This window comes from Phascolarctos cinereus, unplaced genomic scaffold (genome assembly GCF_003287225.1).
Source record: "Phascolarctos cinereus isolate Bilbo 61053 unplaced genomic scaffold, phaCin_HiC Scaffold_1;HRSCAF=81, whole genome shotgun sequence".
Lineage (NCBI taxonomy): Eukaryota > Metazoa > Chordata > Mammalia > Diprotodontia > Phascolarctidae > Phascolarctos > Phascolarctos cinereus.
The window spans coordinates 23,253,279-23,277,054 of record NW_027555514.1 but is presented as its reverse complement, the minus strand read 5'-3'; the positions used below and the strand labels follow the sequence as shown (position 1 = coordinate 23,277,054).

Below are 23,776 nucleotides of genomic sequence, written 5' to 3'. Positions count from 1 at the left end.
TCTAAGACATCTCCAGAGGCCTCGGGATGGAAAAATGCTGTCCACATCCAAAGAAAGAACTTTGGAAGTCGAATCGCTCTCACTTAATTTTACCTTAAGTTGAATTTTGTTTCATCTTTCTGATGGTTCCTCCTATTGGTTTTAATTTTTACTTACAACTTCACTAATGTGAAAATATGTTTAATGGGTATGTAAATGTAAAGCCTATGTCAGATTATGCGCCGTCTTGGGGAGGGGGGGGAGAAAAAGGGAGAAAAAATTTTCAACTCAAAAGCATATGGAAAAAAAATTTTTTTAATTAAATTAAATTTAATTTAATTTAAAAAAAGAGAGAGAGAGACAGCTTGGCATAGTGGCTAAAGAGCTGGCCTTAAACCAGCAGAACCACGATTCTGCCTCTGATGCACACTGGTCTTTTGACCCTGGCAAGTCATATCCATCAAGTCAATAAACATTTATTAAGCACTGACTGTGTGCCAGACACCATGCTAAGTGCTTGCGATAAAAAGAAAGGCAAAAGACAGTTCCACTTTCAAGAAGCTCACAGTCTAATGGGGGAGATAATATGCTATACATATTTAGACATATACATATAACTATGTATAAACACGAGATAGACTGGAGATTACCACGGAAGGAAGGTGTTGGTATTAACCCCTCCGAGTTCCCTCACTTGGGAGTGCCTTACAATGAAATCTACATGTCCGGTCCTTATTCCACCATTTATGTTTACAAGTTCCACCCTCAAAAGTGCCAATAATGCTTGAATTTTGTGAAGTAAAGAAAACAAATAACAATCAGATCTTCAGACAGATGGGATGAGTCAACGGTCTGCTAATGTGGTTAGAAAGTGAAAGCACACAAGTATCCCTTGAAGTATTTTATTTGGTAGATCTTTTCAGGAATAAAGGATCACATAAATGAAGTTTTAAAAGAGGGGCCTGTGGACTCAATTAAAAGAGTGAACAAGCATATATTCATGCTGATTCCAGCTCTATCATGGGGAGGAACAAAGTCCTAGAATCCTATGTCAACCAGATGGAACCAGCCCAGCCTCTAAGCTGTGGGTGGCTGGAGCCGAACAGCAAGCCAGAGACAGGAGAGTCAGGAATCAAACAGAAATTTAATTTCAAAGTGAGGGAAACAGCTCACAAGCAAGGACACATGTGCCAGAGCCCCACCTCTAGTGGGGGGACCCAAGGCAGTGTGGGGAGAGCTCAGTACTTACACCAATGGTTGTGCAGTGAGCTGTAGCCCTGACAATGGGGGGCAACAGCAACAGTGAGACAGGTCTGATTCATAGCAGGGCTTCATGATCCGAGTTCTGAGCTCAGAGAACACCTGATGCTGGTAAAAACAATGATTTTGCCAGAGGGCAAGTACAGAGGATTGTTGTTATGCCAAGCTCAGGGCACAGCTTGCCTGCTGGGCCTAATTTCTGGAAAACAGGGTGTCTCCTAATATCTTAACATTTCCCCCTTTTGGCCAAAGGGAGGGGGTCTGAAAGAACCCCTACCCTTCTGGCCAATAAAGCAGAGGCAAGACGCTGCGAGGGGCCAACTGGGCCAGGATGAGCATTTTTATCCCAGGAGGTCAGTTCCTTGATGGGACCTATTGAGGAAATGTGTCCCACGTATCATTGTTTGCTTGCAAGTAGAAAAGGCGGGGTGGGAGGGTGGCAAGGATATAGGAGGAGAAAATGCCAACATATACTTGAATCAGGGCATTAGTAGGTGGACACACATAACAAAAGGGAAGAGGAAAAAAAAAACCTAGGACAGTATATTCAACCCTCATCTGGAATCTTGGAACAGCTGTCTCATCTGGATGTTGGCTGCTTCTGGGTCCTTGAGGTCCCCAGAGGGTTCTGCCATTCACTCAAGAACAGGGACTTTCTTCAGATGATCCAGGAGTCCACACTCACAAGTTTGGCAGCTGTGGGTGTGGTCAGAAGGACCTGGTAGGGGCCCTTGGGAAAAACTCCTTGCATCAATCTTTGAATCTGAGTTTCTGATCAGCAAAACAGGTCCTTAGTTAAGAGTCTCTAAACACATAGAGATGATCTAGTTTCCCAGCCACACCGGGCTAGGTTCAAACAATGAAATTAAGTTTTTCTCACAATTCCCATAATTGTGTAATTAGGTTAAGTCAGGTACAGATCAAACTACTTAAATGTCTCACGATGGACGAGTTCTGAGAAGGGAAATTTACATGTCATCAAGGTATCCAAGAAATCTTAAACATAAAAAACATCTTAAAACAAAAGACCAAAGCAATACAACAGTCATCACCAATGTTAATTAACATCAAGTCTCCTTGTATCTAGCAAGCCATTCTCAATATCCACCTAATCAGCATATTTTGAGTCCCAGATGTCTCACACAGTTATCTTGTCCCTAGATATCTTTTCTTGGACAATATACTAATACTCAGGACAGTTCTAAAAGGGGCTCTGCTCCTCTGGCTCCAAATCTAGAGGTTCCTAGATAATTTTTCTAGTAATATCATTTAAATTTGGTTCTCCAATTTTGAAACTTCAGAGAATTTCAATACCATTTGTTGTTTCTATCCTTACCTAAATCCTGTACCTGATATAAGAATCTTTTAAAAATTTGTGAGGGTCCAACAGCAAAATGAACTCTTCTGCCCTTTAAGATTATCAGACAGATACTTTTAAAATGGAAAAATAATTTCACTTTACCATTATCAATACAATGTATGTGTAACTCCTTAAGCTTTAATTACTAAATCCTTAATCCAATTTTGAGAACTTATTACTAAAACATACTCAAAGCTCAAATTTCCATGATAAATTTGTAAGCCAATCATATGCATATGTATATAGCTTAGAGAAAACAGTCTAATCCTGTTGCTTTTTCAAAATTTACTACTACATTTATTTAGAAAACTTTTTATATTGCATCTTTATCTTATTACTTTGTCTAATCATTTTCCTCTTAGGAGGACAGCATCCCTATATTATAGTTTAACCACAAATATAGGTTAAAATTGTAAGATGTTCATACTTGCATCCTATTATAGTAACTCAGAGATGTTCTACTATCAATCTATCATTTCATAGATTTAGTATAGTACTTATAAAACTTCTTGATTATAGAAATTTGCTATAAAAGGAAAAAGAGGGACATAGTTATGACAATGTCATATATCATAACAGGAGGAAAAACTCCTTTATCTCTGTTTGATTCCAGGCATGATTCATATCAGACAGCCAATCACAAAGTCACAGAGTATCAAAAGCAAGGCTAAGGATTAACTAGTTGGGAATTTTCCTTTTCAGAAAGGAAACAGCACAATGGGGAAATAGAGTCAGGAGGATCCTACCTAGGCCATGCCCCAGTCTCCCCAAAACTTTTCTTAGGCACAGACATCCACCTTTAGCAGTTCCCAGACTGCAGTACATGCCATTTTCAACTACTGGATTCATGACAATTCAAACAACTATCTTTGTAATCAAAGCTCAAAACAATAGTAAATTACAGTCCCAGGAATTTTTTTTACCTTAAATAACGAAATTTCACTAACCACAACTTAGGGCTTGAATAGCTTTCCTGATGTTTCCCTAACAGTTAACATTTCATTTATCCTTTACTTATAAATTAAAACTACTCATATTCTGGGGCTTCAGACACACAACAAATACCTGATCACTGACTCATCATTAATATGTTGAAGCTACATCTTTAAACCACATAGTAGTCAATAATTTTCAAATGAAAATTTGCTATTATAGTAAACTTATTATCATCATCTGTTTCATACTTCATTAAGTATTTCACAATTTTCAAATATCTAATTTTATCATATCCTTTTAAAAGCCAATTCATGTGTAACAACAACCAGATTAAAAAGTTTTGTCTGACAGCATTTCTGTTACAATGATCTCTCAAATTTCACAATACATGAGAATTTAAAAATAAAATAATAACACAAAAAACAATGTATTTAAAACACGAAACAGAACTTCGGATGACATCAATTGCATTTTAAAATTATCACATATAAAAATCATTGATCTTATTACCCTTGGCATTTTAAAAACACTTTAGAGTTATCAGGTATGGAATAATTTTATTCAATTAAAGAATAATAATAATGTAGTTCTTAGCATATGACAGTCAGTGTGTTAAGCACTTTACAATCATTATGTCATTTTGATCTCACAACAGCCCCAGGGGAGGTGGGTACCATTATTATTTTTCTCTTTACACAGATTAGGAAACTGGGGCAAACAGAGATAAGATAATTTGCCTAAGATTATACAGTTTTCAGCTACTGGAACGCAATTCAAGTTTCTCTGCATTTTTCCAGCATTTAAAAATTTATTTATTTTTTTAATTTTTTTTGTGTGTTTAATATGTTCATTGATTTTATTAATTGGTTGCAGGTATTCATGACACCAAAAAAGGTTAAGAACTTGTATTTCAGACATAAAGGAAAATAAATGCTTATATAACTAAATTTATGGATTGTAAATTAAGTAGTGATCAGGATAGTTAATTTATGCTTGGAAGTTAATATTCCTTTTTAACCTTGTCTCTACTATGGAATTTTACATTATTTGTAAAAAAAAAAAAGTTACTTAGCATGTGCGTTATTTTCCTGTTTCTTTTCCCCTTCTCGTCTTCTGTTCCTTTTTTTCCCTTCCCCTTTCCCTTTCCTTCCCTTCCCTTCTACTTTCCCTTCTCTCTCCTTCTTTCCCTTCTCCCTTCCTTCCTTATCTCTTCTTTTCTCCTTTTCCTTTTCTTTCTTTTCCTTCCTTTCCCTTCCCCTCTTTCTCTTCTCTCCTTTCTTTTCCCAGCTTTCCCAATTCACCCAAGCTGAAAGAGCAGACTACAGATGCCAACTCCCATTCTGATCTACATAGGAGCTTTGACCAATTTTATTTTCAACCTGGGCCAGGTTCTCCCCAGTTAGGTTAATCAATGCTTCCTTCCCCTCCAGGAGGCTTACCATGTTGGTGTTGGTCAGTGGGGACAATGGGGATACCAGAGTGGGTTAGCCCAATGCAGTTCAGGACTCCCAAATTACAGAAGTCCATCAGACTCAGCCTCCCCAGGAGTAGGGATGTGTGGCCAGTGGCCAGCATTTTTTTTTTAATACCTGTATTTGGGAATCTGATCTGAGATGAGAGGGCTTAACAGGGAGAGGGAGAGAGTCTCTGAACTGGGGGAGTCACAGGGGAGCTCTGGCTTAAACAATCATTCAAGGAAGGGTTAACAAGAGATTGCTATAATGTGCAAACCCTTTACCTATTTTTTTTTCTTTCTTCACTCTGGGATTACTTCCCAACTAGCTGCCTTTCTTCACCGCCATAGAGCAATGAAGCTATTAATTTTGCCATTTACTTTTAAAACTTTTATGATTTAATTGTTATTTTTCCTTAAAACACTTATACAGAGTGGTACCCCCAAAACTTGACATTTCAGAAGGGACTTCCTGGAATTATCCCAAATCCCAGGAGTTCTTCCCTACAATCTTAAAATGATTAATCTTCAAACCTCCAAAATCTGTTGGGGTTTTTTTTTGGGGTGAGGGGGCTAGGCAATGGGATTAAATGACTTACCCAAGGTCACACAGCTAGCGAGTGTTATGTTTCTGAGGCCAGATTTGAACTCAGGTCCTCCTGAATCCAGGGCCGGTGCTCAATCTACTGTACCACCTAGATGTTCCCATGTTTTTATCAGTTCTATAAACTTTGATTATCTGATTTTATTTCTGTAATTCCAACACATCCAAAGCAGAAAAAAAAAAAGACGTCTTGCAGGCTTGTTTCTCTTATAATCCAATCTCCTGCAAAAAGCCTAAAGTGAGAATTAGTCCTGTTTACTGAGACAACTGCTTCAAGTATGAAAGTTCAATGCAGTTCTCAGATGAAGAAATTAAAGCCATCTATAGTCTTATGAAAAAATGCTCTAAATCATTATTGATTAGAGAAATGCAAATCAAAACGACTCTGAGGTACCACATCACACCTATCAGACTGGCCAACATGACAAAACAGGAAAATGATAAATGCTGGAGAAGATGTGGGAAAATTGGAACCCTAATGCATTGTTGGTGGAGTTGTGCACAGATCCAACCATTCTGGAGAGCAATTGGGAACTATGCCCAAAGGGCTATAAAAATGTGCATACCCTTTGACCCAGCAATAGCACTTCTAGGGCTGTATCCTAAAGAGATCCTACAAATGGGAAAAGAACCCACATGTGCAAAAAGACTTATAGCAGCTCTTTTTGTGGTGGCAAAGAATTGGAAATTGAGAGGATGCCCATCAATTGGGGAATGGCTGAGCAAGTTGTGGTATATGAATGTAATGGAATACTACTGTGCTATAAGAAATGATGAACAGGCTGACTTCAGAAAAACCTGGAAAGACTTGTATGGTCTGATGCTGAGCAGAACCAGGAAAAAGTTGTACATAGTAACAGCTACGTTGTGCAATGACGAACTTTGATAGACTTAGCCCTTCTCAGAAATGCAAGGATCTAAGACATCTCCAAAAGTCTCATGAAGGAAAATGCTATCCACATGCAAAGAAAGAACTATGTAGTTTGAATGCAGATTGAAGCATACTATTTGCTTTTTGTTTCTTCTGTTTTGTTTTGTTTCCTCTTTTTTGTGGTTCCTTCTATTGGTTCTAATTCTTCCTTACAACATAACTAATATGAAAATACGTTTAATAGGAATGTATATGTATAACCTATATCAGATTGCGTACTATCTTGGAGAGGGAGGTGGAGAAGAATTTAAAACTCAAAAGCTTATGGAAGTGATTGTTGCTGAATCAAAATAAATTAATTTTTTTAAAAGTATGAAAATTCATTAACCTTTCCCAGTGTTCTAAACTCTCTGGCTTCAGCCCTTAGAAGTTTTTCTGGCTGTCTGTACTTTAAATCTTTCAAGGTAAAAGAATCTACAGACAAAACAACAAGACAGATATAAACAGAATAAAGCATGCAGTTACAGTCTATAGGTGGGTATGTGTCTATTGGTTTAACAGAGGCACAGAGCTAACAAAACTTTTAGCGTGCAAATGGGTGGTAAGAAGCCTGAACAGAGCAGGTAAGTGCCTTCTGACCTGTAGAGGATAGAGCCAAACAGAGCAGGCAGGAACATCTGGTTAGGGAAACAGAGTGCGCAGAAAAGATATCGTTACCAGAGAGACCCCAGACGATTGGGATCTCCAGAGACTCTGGAAAAATACATCTCTGTTTCCACTGCTACCAGAGTCCAATGGCCCAGTTCCATATCCAATCCCACTTCTAACACCAATTAATGTCAGCTGTGTAGAACTGGCCTCTAACTTGTGGATGGCTGGCTCATTACAGAGCAGGCTAGAAACAAGAGAGTCAGGAATTAAATAGAAGTTTAATTTCAAAGTGAGTGAAACAGCTCACAAGCCAGGATACATGTACTACCCCTAATGGGGGGCACCTGAGGCAGTGTGGGGAGATCCCAACACTTATACCAATGGTTGAGAAGCGAGCTGTAGCCCTGACAGTAAGGGGTAACAGCAATAATGTGACAAGTTTGATTCAAAGCAGGGCTTCATGACCAGAACTTGTCTGAGCTCAGAGACAACCTGGTTCCAGTCAAAGCAGTACAATAATTAGGTGATTTTGCCAGAGGGTGAGTACAAAGGCTTGTTATGTCCAGCACAAGGCACAGCTTGCCTTCTGGGCCTTAGTGCTGGAAAATAGGGTATCTCCTAATGTCTCGACACTTATGAGGTAGAACTCAACAACCTCAAGACATGAGACGGTTTGGGGGAGGCAGTGTGTGTCTTGGGATGGCCAAATTGAGATCGGATCCCAGAGTAAGGGGAAAAAACAACAACAGATAAGACCTCCTTCTCCAAGAGCTTTCAATTCAACTTAGTGAGGGTATTTTTGTTAAGGGAATAAATGTCTGATTTAATATCAATGGTGAAAAGAAGATTCATCATACAGAAATTCATTTTATAAAATAGCATACAGAAATAATACTTATTCCAAATAAATAGAAATACCTGCATGTATATTAAGCCTCAAACCTTTACTCAAAAGCTTTAAACTTCCTCCCCACATCTCTAAAAACCCACCCACAGTGAGGTGTTTTAAATTCCTTGAAAAGAAGCTCTCATTCTAAGATGCTTGCATACAGAACATATCCTTGTATCCCCAAAAATGTGTTTGTCGTAGATAGGATCATGGGAAAATATTATGTGTTAAAGAAACAAATATTAGATGTTTGTGGCATGTTAGTTTCTACAATTTCAATATAGAATAATTATCTTAAAATAATGTAGAATAACAGAATTACATATCTTGAGAATTAATGTCCTGATTTCATACTGTAAATTACAGGTTATTTTTTAACTTTCAAAGGAAATGTACTTTTATTCCCAATACATTCCCAACAGTCTAACAACTTGAGCAATAATCCACTTGATCTCTCTGGCCCTGACCTCTGCCTCTGAAAAATGAGAGGGTTGGAAAGAAGATCTCCAGAGACCCCTTACAGCTTTGAGATACCATGATCAAATGTGATAATGTATGCAAATTACCTTGTAACCTTAAAGTGTTATAATGATGATAATAACATACAATATAGTATTTCAAGGTTTTAAAAATGCTTTCTTCACAATTGACCTGTCAAGTAAATAGTGCAGATGTTGTTACTTCTATTTTATAAATGAGCAAACTGAGGCTGAAAGCTTATTGACTTACTCAGGAGTTAGAGGCAACAAGGACAAGTCATAATTCATATACAGGTTTCCTAACTCCAAATCCGAATATTTCCATGATACCACAATGTCATGCAAATGTCAGATATGCTGCTGCTGCTGTGGGTTTCTGACTGAACAGTCAGTGGAGGGTGTGAAAAGAGGGGCAGCTCCAACTCAGGATTCACCTCAATGAAAAGTCATTCAGTACCTACTCCTAGGCATTGTGAGAGGCACTGGGGATGCAAAATCAGTTTCTGTACTCAAGAAGTTGGCATTCTACTGCGAGATACAACATGCAGACAACTAGGTAATCTAAACCAATTACTGGGGAGCAAGGAGGGGGAATGAGGAAGGACTTTACTTTGGACACGGTACCTGAGCTGGGAAGTGAGGGACTCAAAGAGACAAAAGCATGGCAACAATGCATTGTAGAAGGGGAAGATGGCCAAGCAAAGGTATGGGAACAGGAATGGAATGATGAGTCTGAGAAAGAGCTACCACGCCAGGTAAGTTGGAATAAGGTTGGCTGATGGCAAACATTCTAAAATATCTCGATAGGTTAGTGGGAGTCAAGCTGTGAAGGCTTTAAATGCCAAGCTGATATTTATGGGTTTTAAATGCCAGGGGAGATATTTATCCTAGAGACACTTACTAGCTGCGACGCTGGGCAAATCATTTAACCCTGTTTGCCTCAGTTCCACATCTGTAAAATGAGCTGGAGAAGGAAATGGCAAACCACCCAGTATCTCTGCCAAGAAAACCCCAAATGAGATCACAGAGTTGGACACGATTGAAACAGCTCAACAATAATGGAGAACCCTTGAACATTTTGATAGGCGAAGTGACATGGTGAAACCTGTCTCAGGAATATTAATTTGGCAGCTCTGTGGAGGAAGACAGCTGGGAAAGGGAAGAAACAAGATGAAGGGATACTAGTGAGGTTTTTGCAAGTGAGAGGTGATGAGGGCCTGAACTAGGGAGAGGATGGATGTGGTTAAATTGACAAGATTTGGCAAATTATTGGATTTGGGGGACAAAGGAAAGGAAGGAGTGAAGGGTGACTTTGAGGTTGCAAACCTGGGTGACTGGATAGTGGTGCCCTCAAAAGAAACATCAAAGTATAGAAGAGATATGGGGGATGAGGGAAAAGTTCTATTAGGATATGTTAAGCGTTGATGGGGAGATAACCTGATAGAGATGCCAAGCAGCTGGCAACTGCAAAGTGGGACTGGAACTGAGGAAAGAAATTAGGGCGGAAGATAAGAGATTTGGGAGTTGTAGTATGGAGGTGACAACTCATAGAAACTGATCAAAAGGAAATATAGGGACAAGATGGCCCAGAACATAGCACCGAGGGACATCTATGGGCAACATAGGTGGGGGAGCCAGTCAGAGACAAGGTAAGAAATTATGGAAAGACCATACATAGACCAAGCCCTCTCCCCACCTCCCCTTGCTCCAACTGTCAAGTGAGAAACATAAGCATCACAATAATAATGATGTAATTATGGATGTCAACACCAAATTTAAAGGTTTCTAGACTGAATTCTGTCTGCTCAGGAAGAGATCATTTATAACACTGTTTCACTGACTTCATATTTTCACAGAAATAATTAAGAACATTGGGAAAAGGGAGAGGTAATGCTTGTACTGTACTCAAGGTACAGAAAGTGGCCCATTATAACCTACTATTCTTGGAAATAACTGAATCCTGGGAAGCTTATGGCAGAAAAGTTTGAGCAGAAGAGAAGACAGTCAATTGAACAAACATTCACTAAGCCCCTACTGTTTACAGCACCTAATGGTGCTAAGCAGGGGTGGGGGAAATACAAAATTTAGATAAGAAATAATTCCTGCCTTCACAGAGTTTAGTTTAATGAGGGCTCAGACATATGCACATAAAACCACCAAATGAAACAACACCTGGTACAAGCAGAGCTCTATGGGAGGCCTGAGAGGAGACCATTACTGGCTGGGCAATCCATAAGGCTTCCCAGAGGTTCATCTACGCAATTAAGTTTTAGAGGATGCATAGGTTTCATTGGGGGGGGGAGGTTAGGTTACAGAGAAAGGCATTCTAGGATTTGGGAATAATGCACAAAACAGCATGGAGGTGGGAAAGAGTATGGAGGAGGCTTAAGGCTAGAAAAGTAAAGAAGGCTCTCACCTAGTTGGCTAATAAGTGTGAACTTGAGTTAATAGGTAATAGTGACTCACTGGTTCTGAGCTGAGAGTAATATGATCAGCCCTATTACAAAGATCAGTCTGGCAGCAGTGTGAAGCATGAATTGGAGGGCAGAGAGTAGAGAAAGAGCTCTTTAGGAGGGGAGGCACCTGCCTGAAGTGGTAATGAAGCTTTGGATTGGGGCTAGGGCAGTGGAAGGGTGGAAGGGAAGGACAGACTCATAGACAGACGGATGGATAAGAAAAGGGAGAACGGGCAGGAATCGGCCATTGTCTTTGAGGGGTGAGGATGAGGAAAAAGTTAAAGATGAGGCCTGGTTCTGGAGCATGACCGTGGCACTGACAAATTTTTTAAACATTAGACAGAGGAGCAGGTTTGGTGGGAGACGTTAAGTTCGTTTTTTGGACATACTGACACAGAGGTGCTTGTGGGACGACCAGGGACAGAGGGACAGAATTCAATGGCTGGAAATGTGGAAAGGAACTTTCAAAGAGTTAGGGCTGGAGAAATTGATTTGGGAAACACCCCCAAGGTGTCGATAGTTGGGGGGGGGCGGAGTGAATGAGATAAGAGGGTCCAAGATCAATTCTTAGGAATAACCTGCAATAGAGGTGAGGGTGGGGCAAAGAGGCCAGCAGTCATAGGACCAGGAGAACATAGCATTCCAGAAACTATGGAGAGATAGTGGAAGAACTTACAGAAGAGATCTCAGGTTCCTTGGCCTTGCAATTTGCTGGCAAGGTCTACGTTTATTATCAGGCATGAATAATAAGAACACAATATAAACCATTAACGACCTAATTTGAGTTTAGGTATAAAGAAAGCAGTAACAATTCACATTTATATACTGTAGTTCTTGACATTTGTGAAGAGCTTTCTTTCTCACCGTCTTGGGTGGAAGGTAGTACCGGAATTATCACCATCTTTTTGCAGATGCACAAACTGCGGCTCACAGCTAAGTGACCACCTAGTCCCACACTCAAACCAGAGAGCACAAACGTAAGCCACGCCTGGAAGGAGGGAGTGGGGTCCTCTCTCGCTTCCTTCCTCTGCTTCTCCCCGGTACCAGCACACGGGAGCAGGGTGTTTCAGAGCCTATTCTCACTGATGTATAGAACATGCAAACAGGCCTAGGAAGAACAGGCACCCAAAAGGTTGCAAAAATAGATATGCATTTTAAGAAGATGCAGACAAAAAATAGCAAAGAGAAAAATCAATTTTAAAATCCCAGCTAATTTAAAGAAAGAAAACCAGATTTTGCTCTTCTGGGCCAATGGGGTAGACCTGAAAATCTTCGAGGCCCCTTAAACTCTAAACCGAATTGAAGGGCCTCCGTCGGGGTTTAAAGCCAAAACCTTGTCCCCCAAGCCAGCCAACAGCTCACAGTGTGAAGGGCTCACCGAGGCTCAATTCAATTATTAAGCTCCAACAAGTCAGCCTGCCCTCGGTGTTCGATGGGATTATAAAGACATGACCTTGGGTGGGTCACTGCCCTCTCCGGGCCTCAGTTTCTCCCCTCCGTAAAATGGGTAGGGGTGCGCTGGATGAATAACGTGCACCCCACGTCTGCAGACCTTAAGAGCCACATAAATGCCGGCTGGGAGGGGCCTTCCTGAGGCTCTGACCATGGCTAGCATGAGCGGGGCGCCCACGGGCGACCTTTGATTCTTTTCACAGACAAGGAAAACAGAGCCCTAAGGATTTTGGGAGGGGCGAAGTGTTCAGTGCAGGGTCACAGACGGCCTGGGCTCCCCGGGGAGGGGGGGGTAAATCCCCTCCGCTATCCTGCGGTGAGCAAGGGTGCCGGGGCCACGATGCTGCTCCGAGCTCGGCAACCGTCCGGAGCAACGCGCGCTCGCGGACGGGGAAAGGGCAGGCTGCGCGCGCCGCCGAGAGCCGCCCCGCCCCCTCGGCACGTGGGCAGTAAAACCTGCCGTTAGTAGGACCCACGCGCTCCCTACCGGCGAGCGCTCCGCGCCTGCGCACCTTCCCCTTGCTCCCCTTCCCCTCTCCATCGCGTGGTGCTGAAGGCGGGCTGCACGAAGTGGGTTAAATGTCACGCCGCCTTGCGCGTTGGGCCCTTCCCCCGTGCCTTCCTACTGCGGAGGCTCCGCGCTCCCGCGCCCCCGCGTCCCCCAGCATTCGCTCCCGGTTCGGGCAGAGACAGAGCGGTGGCCGAAAGCGCTTCCGCTTTCCCAGGCAGACCCACGTGCGAAGCTGCGTCTTTTCGGTGACAATGAGAGTGTAGCCGCGCAGTCCAGGACGACTGAGGCGGCGGGAGCGACCTGCAGCCCCGCCCCCCGCCTCCTTGGCGGGATCCCATTCCCCATTGGCTACGGCGGCGGGCTAGTGCCCGCCCCGTGACGGACCTGTCGCTCTCTAACAGGTCGAGGGGCGAGTTCCTGTCGCGACGTGGGGCGGGGCTTGGGCTGCCTGCGCTCCGCCCCCACCCTGGCGGGAGGGGGTTGGCGCGTGCGTGTGAAGGGAGAGGGGGTGGTCCTTGCAGCCCGAGCGCGCCTCCACTTCCTCGTCCGGGCCCTGGCGGCGCGGCCGTGCTCGCTCCCGCTCCGGCTCCAGCACTGCCCGGCTCGGCAGCCCGGAGCCTCCCGGGGCCGCGCGCGCGCGCCCCCGCGCCGGAGCTCCGCCCCCTCGGCCTCGCTGCCGGCCTTCCCCTTCCTCCCGGGCGGCCCCGCCCAGCGAGCGCCCCACACATCAGGCGGCGGCGGCTCCGGCGGCGGCGGCGGCTGCGAGCGAGACCCGCCGCCGGGCGACAACATGGCGGAGCCCTCGGCGCTGGAGAGCAAGCCCAAGGCGGCGGCGGGCGGCGGCGGCGGCGGCGGGCGGGCCGGCTCCAAGGCGGGCGGGCCGGGGCCGGGCCCCGCGCCGCTGGCGGGCGGGCTGTCGCAGCCGGCCGGCTGGCAGTCGCTGCTCTCCTTCACCATCCTCTTCCTGGCCTGGCTGGCCGGCTTTAGCTCGCGCCTCTTCGCCGTGATCCGCTTCGAGAGCATCATCCACGAGTTCGACCCCTGGTGAGCGGGCGGCCGCGCGTGGGGCGGGGGCGAGGGCGCGCGTGGGGCGGCCGCCACCCCCCCCGGGCCTGCCGCAGAGGAGGACGACCCCGAGGCTCCGAGAAGTCCCCGCGAGCCCCGGCCCCCCGCCCCTCCCCCGCCGCCAACTTTGCTTGTCCCCCCCCGCGGGGGCGGCGGCGGGGGGTCCAGGGGCGGGGGGCTGGCCCCTTTCTGTGGCAGCTCGAGGGGGGCCTCTGGCTGTGCTGTCCCCACTTGGCCCGGGACCTCTGTTGGCAGGGGAGGAGGGGGAAAGTGACGACCCTGAAAGTAACCAGCCTCCTCCCCCCGGCTCGGAGGGGTGCGGAGCGCTGGGGGGGGGCACGGGCCGAGCTGTCCCCCCCCAGAAGCCAGAGCGGCGTTGTGGGGGGCGGACGGGCAGCGGGACGCCCCGCGGACACTGCCGGGCAGGGACCCTTCCCTAGAGCCGGTCCGCACCTGCTCTGCCCCCGAGGCTGCGGCTCGGACCCGGGGCGAGGGGCGGCTCTGGGCCCGGTGCCCATCGGGCCGAGAAGCGGTGCGCCCCCCCGCCCCGGCGCTTCCCGAAGTCGGGGGGCCCGGACCGGCTCGGACGGCCCCCCCCCCCGCAGCCGGGCTGTCCAGCCGCTGTGGCCCGAGCGTGGGGGCTCCGGGCGGGGGGCGCACCTGTTGCCCCCCCCCACTCAGCGTTCAGAAGGTGAGGGACGTAGAGAGTGTTGGGGAGTGGGCTCCGGGGGAGGTGGGAGCCTTTCTGCCCGCCCCCGGCCAGCACCCTTCGGGGCCGACGATCCTCGACTTTTGGGAGTGGGCTGCGTTCCCAGCGACCCTCGTGCGCCTCTCCCCGGCCCCCAGCGGGGACCTCCAAACACTCGGAGATTCCGCGGCTTCGGGCTCGGCTGTCGGCGCACCGCGCCGAGCTGCCGGGCTTCTCCCTCCTTGCCCGCTCTCGCCCTCGCTAGAATAAGTTTACCATTGGGAGTGTTTTTGGAGTTGATTTATCTCCTTTGTCCTCATGTGTTTTTACGTTTTTCCTTAGATTTTAGACAAAGATGCAGGTCTTAAGTTTTGGAAGAATTAAATGAACAGACATTCATTGCTGTAATTTTCTGGTGGTTTTTTTAGTATGTCAAAATGCTCATTTTGTACGTTGCTTTCTTGCCAGCGCAGACAAGGGTTACGTCTAGTGCATTTGATGTTGAGTGCGTGTGTCTATAGATTGTAAATGCAGCGTGCAATATTGTTTTTCCGTTCCTTTCTGTGACTTAGAGTTGTGGTTTTCAATTATTGATAGTGACAGAGAAGTAGGTTGTGGAGAAAATACTCTCAGTACTTGCTAAACGTTTGCATTTCGTCGCCCAACCAGTTTAGCAGCACTCCTTTACGTTGATTTTTTTTTCTGGGGAAATTCTTTTTACTTATTTTGAGATGATTGTCGATAAAAATTCACTTGGGTTTACACAGCAATTTAATTTTTGTGTAGGACTTTACATATGCTTATTTCATTAAAGCCTCACTCTGACTCTCAAGTATTTGCTATTATTAGCCGTCTCCACTTTGCAAGTTGAGGGAATTTTAGGTATTTGCCTAGGGCCACACAGCTAGTGTTTGAGGCAGGATTTGAACCCAAGCCTTCCTTATTCCGAGTCCAACTCTGTGAAGGCCATGACACGCTACACCCCATTATCACCTTTCGTAACTTCTCTTGAAGTTGGTAGTAGTGAATGATTTTCCTCTGAGTTATTGACGCTCAACATCCTGTAGGTTACAGAGGGAGTAGAATTCTTCCTGAGATCCCTCAGCTGTTTGGGGGCCATGCTCCATGTTTCCTGAGGGTTTAGCAGGCTTTTTGTAGATGTCCCGGCAGCCCGATCACTATGTATAACGTTTGTTTCTGTGGGAACATGAAATCTGATTTGTTGACACAAGAAGGAAAATTTTGAAACCCATTGGGAGCTGCTTCTTATAGATGAAGCCCCTGATGCCACTGGTGGGCTTCTGGGCACCCTGAGCTGAGTCAGAACAAGAATTGGAACTCGAGTCGCTTGGAGTTTATAGATTTTTCTATCAACAGCTGCATGAGGAATTGGGGATTGAGGTCACTGACCCTGAAAACACTGCTGGAACAGATTTTCCAGCGGGAAGCACTAAAACCGAAGGGGCCTGGGATTATACCCAGCTCGTTTTAGCTAGAGAGCTCCTCAGTGGGGGGGGGGGATGGTGTCAGGAGGCCCAGTTCACTACTGTTACTTGTCTACTACCAGAATACCAAGGAGCTCCCAGGGCATCCTGGGAAAGCGTCAGATTTCCAGAGTTAGCATGGGCTGGGAACATAGAGGTGGATGTGGGTGTTGGGAGTATGTTTCCTGTTGGTCCTAAAACAGCCTCAGTGAGGTTCTAGAATCGGGGTCCAGGAACTGGGCTGTTTTATTTTTTACATATCGATAGCTCAGTACTGGTTTCCGTTGTAATCCTGCATATATTTTGCGTTTAAGAATAGTATTCTGGCTTCACCAAGACCACCAGAGACACCCCAGAGGTAAAGATCCCCTGCTTTAGATGGTCCTGGCACTCCTCTATGGGGAAGATAAAGATAGTCTCTGCTTCTTTCTTTATCCAGGTGCTTTGATGGAGTGGTGCAGTTATCTGAACTCCCCTGTCATAGAGAAGAGACCTTGTCAATGTGTTGTCAGCCTCCTGGAATTTGAGCGTGTGTTAAAATCTCCTTCATGGTCGTAGCGAGTAGAAATAGCTGAATATTGAGATGATGTTAACTAATTGGATAAATTATACTCCTTTATGGTTCTTTCCCAATATTCTTAATAAGCATTAAGTGCCTACTGTGTGCAAGACTCTTGGTTCTGATGACACAAAAAGAAACTGGAAAACAATCTCTGTTCTGCTGGGAGATACAGAGAGCATTGCAGAGCGTTAGCCACGCTGGCCTGAGGCAGGGCTCCCTTCAGGAGGAGGCGGTGGCAGCCTGAGCTGATCCTGGGAGGAAGCTTAAGAATCCAGAGGAGTTTTATTTTTGCCTCGGTGAAGTCCCTTCACATGGTTTGTTTAACAACGTAGGGGTTTGGGTTAAGAAAGCAACAGCTTCAGTTATGAAGCACCTTGCTGTACCAAACTGAGATTTTACTGCCACTTCAATTGGGCGACTTAGGAATCTAGTTTCCCCAAAGAGCTTAAGCTTTCTCTTGAAGTTAGTGTGACCTGCTGTTTACTGTGTTACATTGAGCCAGTTACCAAAAAAAGAATTAGAGCAGTTTAGTTTGTAATTTAAAAGACAAAACTCAGATTTTTTTAAAATAAAGAAAATCAGATTATGATTCTGTAACTACCCATGAATTTATAATTATGAGTTATAAAACTGGAAATAGTCTGAAGCATTGGATTGTATTAAAAGCCTGTTGATTAGACTATATCCCCCTCCCCTTCCACAAAATATTGTTATTTTCTTAATTAGCTCACATTTTTCTTTTAGAAGGGATCTTAAAGACCTCAGACAAACCACTTCCTTTTACAGATGCAGAAACTAAGGTCCATTGAGCCTCAGTGGGGCCTGATTGACTTGATGGCAGACTGACCTGGGACTAGACCTTGGGCTTCCTGGCTTTCAGGCCATTGCACTCAGGACTTTGTAGTGTTTGCTGTTTGTAGGAGAGCAGAATTGGGTTTGGGACAGTCAGCAAGAAGTTATTTTACAAGAGCAGAAACACTCCTGCCCTCAAGATGTTCCGGGGGTGGGGGGGGCTGGGGAAGAGAGACAAACATGTACATAACCGGGGTATGTACAGGATGTATGCAGAGCAGTTCAGTGATCTTTGAGGGAAAAGCCTCAGCTGTTGGGAAGGCCTAGGAGAGTCCTCCAACAGAGGATGGCATTGGAGCTGAGTTTTGAAGAAAGCCAGGGAGTCTGAAAGGTGAGAGGGAGGAGGGAAGACCAGTAATACCTTTCAGGAATGAGAGCCAGCAAAGGAATGCAAAGGCTGGGACATGGGAGGGAGTGTTGTGTTGGACGAACAGCAACTGGGCCAGGGGAGCTGGATGGTAGGAATGGGATGTCTGGGAAGGCAGGAAGGGGCCAGGTGATAGAAAATTTCACAAATGACAGACACCTATTACTTCCATTGGAGGTAGTAAAACATGTATTTATTTTTTTCCCTCACCTTTGTAGGTTTTATTTTTGTTAATAATATTTTTCCCCAATTGCTTGTAAAAACCATTTTTAGCATTTGGTTGTTTTTTTTTTAATTTTGAGTTCCAATTTCTTTCCCTCCTTCTCTCACCCTCCCTGAGAGTGTATAATTTGGTATAGGTTATACATGTGCAGTATACGTGTAGTAAAACATATTTCTGTAATAGTCGTTTTGTGAAAGAAAAATCAAACCAAAAAAAAACAGAAATGAAAAATAGTATTCTTGGGTGTTCATTCAGACTCCATCAGCTCTTTCTCTGAAGGTGGATAGCACTTTTCGTCATGAGTCCTTTGAGATTGTTTTGGATCATTGCATTGCTGAGAAGAGCTAAGTCACTCAGTTGGTCACCACGCAATGTTGCTGTGACTGTGTACCATGTTCTCCTGGTTCTGCTCACCTCACTCTGTGTTAGTTCACATAAGTCTTTCCAAAATCATCCCGATTATCGTTTCTTATAGCACAGTAGTGTTCCATTACATTCATGTACCACAACTTGTTCAGCCATTCCCCAAGCAATGGGCATTCCTTCAGTTTCCAATTCTTTGCCACCACAAAAAGAACTGCTATAATACCCTTGTACAAATAGGTCCTTTCCCCTCCTTTTTTAAAATCTCTTTGGGATACAGACATAGATGTGGTACTGCTGAGTCAAAGGGTACACACAGTTTTATAGCTCTTTGGGTATAGTTCCAAATTGCTCTCCAGAATGATTGGCTCAGTTCACAACTCCACCAACAATGCATTAGTGTTCCAATTTCCCCGTCTTCAACATTTATCACTTTCCTTTTCTGTCGTGTTAGCCAATCTGGCAGGTGTGAGGTGGTACCTCAGAGTTGTTTTGATTTGCATTTCTCTAATCAGTAGTGATTTAGAGCATTTTTTCATGTGACTAGTAGCTTTGATTTTTTTTTCATCTGAAAACTGCCTGTCCATGTCCTCTGACCATTTATCATTTGGGGAATGACTGTATTCTTATAAATTTGGCTCAGTTCTCTATGTATTTGAGAAATGAGGCCTTTATCAGAGATGCTGGTAAAAAAAAAGTTTTCCACAGTTTTCTGCATTGGTTTTGTTTGTGTAAAAATTTTAAAATGTAATGTAATCAAAATTATCCGTCTTACATTTCATAGTGGTCTCTGTCTCTTGTTTGGTCCTGAATTCTTCCCTTCTCCATAAAGCTGACCAGTAATCTGTTCCATGCTCCTTGGATTTGCTTATGCTTTCACCCTTTACGTCTAAGTCACGTACCCATTTTGACCTTATCTTGGTAAGCGGTGTAAAATGTTGGTTTATGCCTAGTTTGTGCCATTCTGTTTTCCATTAAAATATATATTCTTAACACCGTGCTTTTCTTAGTGATCCAACCCTGCATTACTGGTGTAAATCCAACCCAGGCATAGCTTATGATTTTAATATGTTGATGTAGCCTTTTTGTTAACCTCTTGTTTATATTCATTAGGGGTATTTGGCCTATAAATTTGTTTCTCCCGAGTGAAAGTTTCAATACAATATTTGTATCATTGAAAGAGTTTGGAAGTTGCCCTTCATTTCTGAATTTTTTTCTTGTTTTGAATGTTGAATATAATCTACTTACAAATGTACCTGGCTTTTGGAGGAGAGTTTGCCCTGTTCAATTTCTTTTTCTGACATTGGGTTACTTAAATATTTTAATTCTTTTGTTGATGTTTTGGGAGAGGGGTGGGGAATTTTAATCTATTTAATCTAAGTTAGTTCTGTTGGAATATAATTGACGAAATTAGTTTGTGATTGTTTCCTTTATTTTATTTCCAGTTGTGAATTCTCCTTAGTTCATTTTTGATAGAATCAATTTGGTTTTCCTTTTAATCAGACTTCTTGACTTTTTAAAAAATAAACTCTTAGCTTATTTAATTTTTTGTTTTCAATTTTGTTTATCTCTTCAGAATTTCTATCTTGCTATTTATTTTTCCCTATTTTTATTTGTAGCTTTCCAAGTTTTTTAAATTACATGGAAAATTTATTGAATTTTTTTTTCTATTGATAAGGATTCAGAAATAATTTTTCCATGAGTTTTGCAATGTTGTTTCATTGTTATTTTTTTAAAATTAATTTATTTTGAATTATCAACAACCACTTCCATAAGCTTTTGAGTTTTAAATTTTTATCCCCCTCCCTTCCCACACAATGCTATACATATACCTTCCTATTAAACATATTTTCACATTAGTGATGTTGTAAGGAAGAATTAGAACCAATAGGAAAAACCACCAGAAAGAGGAAACAAAACACAATAGAAGAAAAAAAATAGCAAATAGTATGCTTCAATCTGCATTCAGACTCCTTAGTTCTTTCTTCTTTGTGGATAGCATTTTGCATCATGAGGCTTTTGGAGATGTCTTAGATCCAAGTGGCAGTTACTATGTACAATGTTCTCCTGGTTCTGCTCACTTCACTCAGCATCAGACCATACAAGTCTTTCCAGGTTTTTCTGAAGTCAGCCTGTTCATCATTTCTTATAGCACAGTAGTATTCCATTACATTCATATACCACAACTTGCTCAGCCATTCCCCAATTGATGGGCATCGCCTCAATTTCCAATTCTTTGCCACCACAAAAAGAGCTGCTATCAATATTTTTGTGCATGTGGGTCCTTTTCCCATTTGTAGGATCTCTCTGGGATATAGCCCTAGAAGTGGTATTGCTGGATCAAAGGGTATGCACATTTTTGTAGCCCTTTGGGCATAGTTCCAAATTGTTCTCCAAAATGGTTGGCTCATTTCACAACTCCACCTACAATGCATTAGTGTTCCAGTTTTCCCACATCTTCTCCAGCATTTATCATTTTCCCGTTTTGTCATGTTGGCCTATCTGATAGCTGTGATGTGATACCTCAGAGATGCTTTGATTTGTATTTCTCTAATCAATGGTGATTTAGAGCATTTTTTCATATGACTATAGATGGCTTTATTTTCTTCATCTGAGAATTGCCTGTTCATATCCTTTGACCATTTATCAATTAGGGATTGACTTGTATTTTTATAAATTTGACTTCATTCTCTATATATTTTAGAAATGAGGCCCTTATCAGAGACTGGTTGTAAAAATTTTTTCCCAATTTTCTACTTTATAATCTTGGTTACATTGGCTTTGTTTGTGTAAAAACTTTTCAATTTAATGTAATCGAAGTTATCCATTTTGCTTTTCGTAATGTTCTCTATCTCCTGTTTGGTCATGAATTCTTCTGTTCTCCATAAATCTGCTAAGTAAACTATTCCTTGTTCTCCCAGTTTGCTTATGTATCAGCCTTTATATCTAAATCTGAACCCATTTTGACTTTATTTTGGTATATGGTGTGAGATTTGATCTATGCCTAGTTTCTGCTATCTTTTCCAGTTTTCCCAGCAGTTTTTCAAAGAGTGGTTCTTATCCGAAGCTGGGATCTTTGGGTTTATCAAATAATAGATTACTATAGTCATTGACTACTGTGTTTTGCATACTTAACCTATTCCATTGATCCATCACTCTTTTTCTTAGCCAGTACCAAGCAGTTTTGATGATTGCTGCTTTATAATACAATTTAAGCTTAGGAATTGCTAGGTCACCTTCTCTTGCATTTCTTTTCATTAGTTTCCTTGATATTCTGGACCTTTTGTTATTCCAAATGAATCTTATTATTTTTTCTAATTCTGTAAAATAGTTTTGTGATAGTTTGATTGGTATGGCACTGAATAAGTTAATTGGCTTAGGTAGAATTGCCATTTTTATTGCATTAGCTCGGCCTACCCATGAGCAACTGATGTTTTTCCAGTTATTTAAATCTGACTTTATTTGTGTGAAAAGTGTTTTGTAATTGTGTTCATAGAGTTCCTGGGTTTGTTTCGGGAGGTAGACTCCTAAATATTTATGTCTACAGTAAGTTTAAATGGGATTTCTCTTTCTATCTCTTGCTGTTGGGCTTTGTTGGTAATATATAGAAATGCTGATGATTTATGTGGGTTTATTTTATAGCCTGCAACTTTGCTAAAGTTGTTTATTTCAAGTAGTTTTTTACTTGATTCTTTAGGATTCTCTAAGTATATCTTTGTATCATCTGCAAAGAGTGATAGCTTTGTTTCTTCTTTGCCTATTCTAATAATACCTTCAATTTCTTTTTCTTTTCTTGTTGCTGAAGCTAACGTTTCCAGTATGATTTTGAACAATAGTGGTATATGGGACTAGTGAAGGTTTCTCATATGAAATGGAAGCTATGCCCCAAAAATGTATTTAAGGCTTTAGCATTAGCTGGGCCTAAGTTTCATTTTCCTGTAAATCATATGATAGGGTCATACACCAGCTGCCCACCCCCTCCCTTGTTTTGTAACCATCACCCCAGCCTTATCCTTACCAAATAAGGCAGTCTGATAGCTTCCAAGCTTGGTTTGGGTAAAATGTACCTCTTGGGTTCTAAATATAGATTGTAAGGTCTCTTGCCTCAACCAATGAGGATAAAGAGATTGAGGTAAACAAGTGGGGAGGCGGATTTCCTGAAGTGGTTTGTCTAAGGGTATATAACTAGTGGCTTGCTATTGTATCTTGCCTCACTACTCCAGTCCGCCCTGGGTAGGAGACGCCCAACTCTCGATGGAGACTTGCTAAAATAAAACCTTCTGTTTTCTACCTGGAGAAACCTCTGAGTTTTTGTTTGGATAAGTGGTCTCAGTCCCACTCAGTGGTGACAATGGACATACATCCTTGTTTCACCCGTAATCTTATTGGAAATGCTTCTAGTGTGTCCCCATTACATATGATGCTTGCTGAAAGTTTTAGGTAGATGCTATTTATTGTTTTAAGGAAGACTGCATTTATTCCCGTGCTCTCTAGTGTTTTTAATAGGAATGGGTGTTGATGATGGGTGATGAGAGTTTCTGTTTCTATAATTTGTTCTTTGACTCACAGACTCTTTGTAATTAAATCATAGTTTTTAATTGAAAAAAATTTTAAAAATTCTGAACTTTAACACTTAGAAAACAATATTTCCATATACATAGTAGAACACAAAAAGAGTATTCTCTGTGAAACCACAAATTTTCATTTTATGCTCCTTGGTTAATCCTGCTGCTTAGTGCTTTCGAAATTCTGTATGTTTTTTGAAAAGTTTCAGTGGCCCTTTTTTCTTCATTACCCTTCACTCCCTCACCGCAGTTAACTGAGAGAAAGGAAGGGGGGGAAATCCTTGTAAGCCTAATTGAGCAAAAACAAATGCATATAGTGGTCCTGTCCAAAAATGCATGTTATCTCTTTCTGTCTCTGGAGACATAGTTTGATATTTGCCTTGTTCAGACTTCTTCAGTCTTTCAAAGTTGGGTTTGTTGTTGTTCTTTTATAAATTGTTCTCCTGGCTCCGCTTACTTCACTCTGCCTTAGTTCATGCTAACCAGGATTTTCAGAAATGATAAAATTTCTTATGGTGCAATTCTAATCCATTACTGTCACAACACTACAGTTTGTGCAACTATTTCACAGTTGTCTAAGAGGGAACCTTAGATGCTAATTCTTTGCTTTAAATTTTTTTACCTTTCAATGCCTTCTTCAGGACCAGAAAGTTTGTTTTTATTCCCATCCCAGTATTATCCTCCTTGCTCTCCCACTTAGCCCCAT

General features: G+C 42.8%; 1 protein-coding gene across 1 annotated transcript in view; it reads left to right on the top strand.

The window, feature by feature from the left end:
- Positions 1–13,606: 13,606 nt before the first annotated feature.
- The window catches only part of STT3B (STT3 oligosaccharyltransferase complex catalytic subunit B), a 100,819-nt gene continuing 90,649 nt past the window's right edge, over positions 13,607–23,776 (top strand). Inside the window, exon 1 of the mRNA XM_020993270.2 lies at positions 13,607–13,945. Within this exon, the coding sequence (XP_020848929.1) occupies positions 13,692–13,945 (254 nt within the window). The 5' untranslated portion in view covers positions 13,607–13,691. The remainder of the gene's footprint in view (positions 13,946–23,776) is intronic.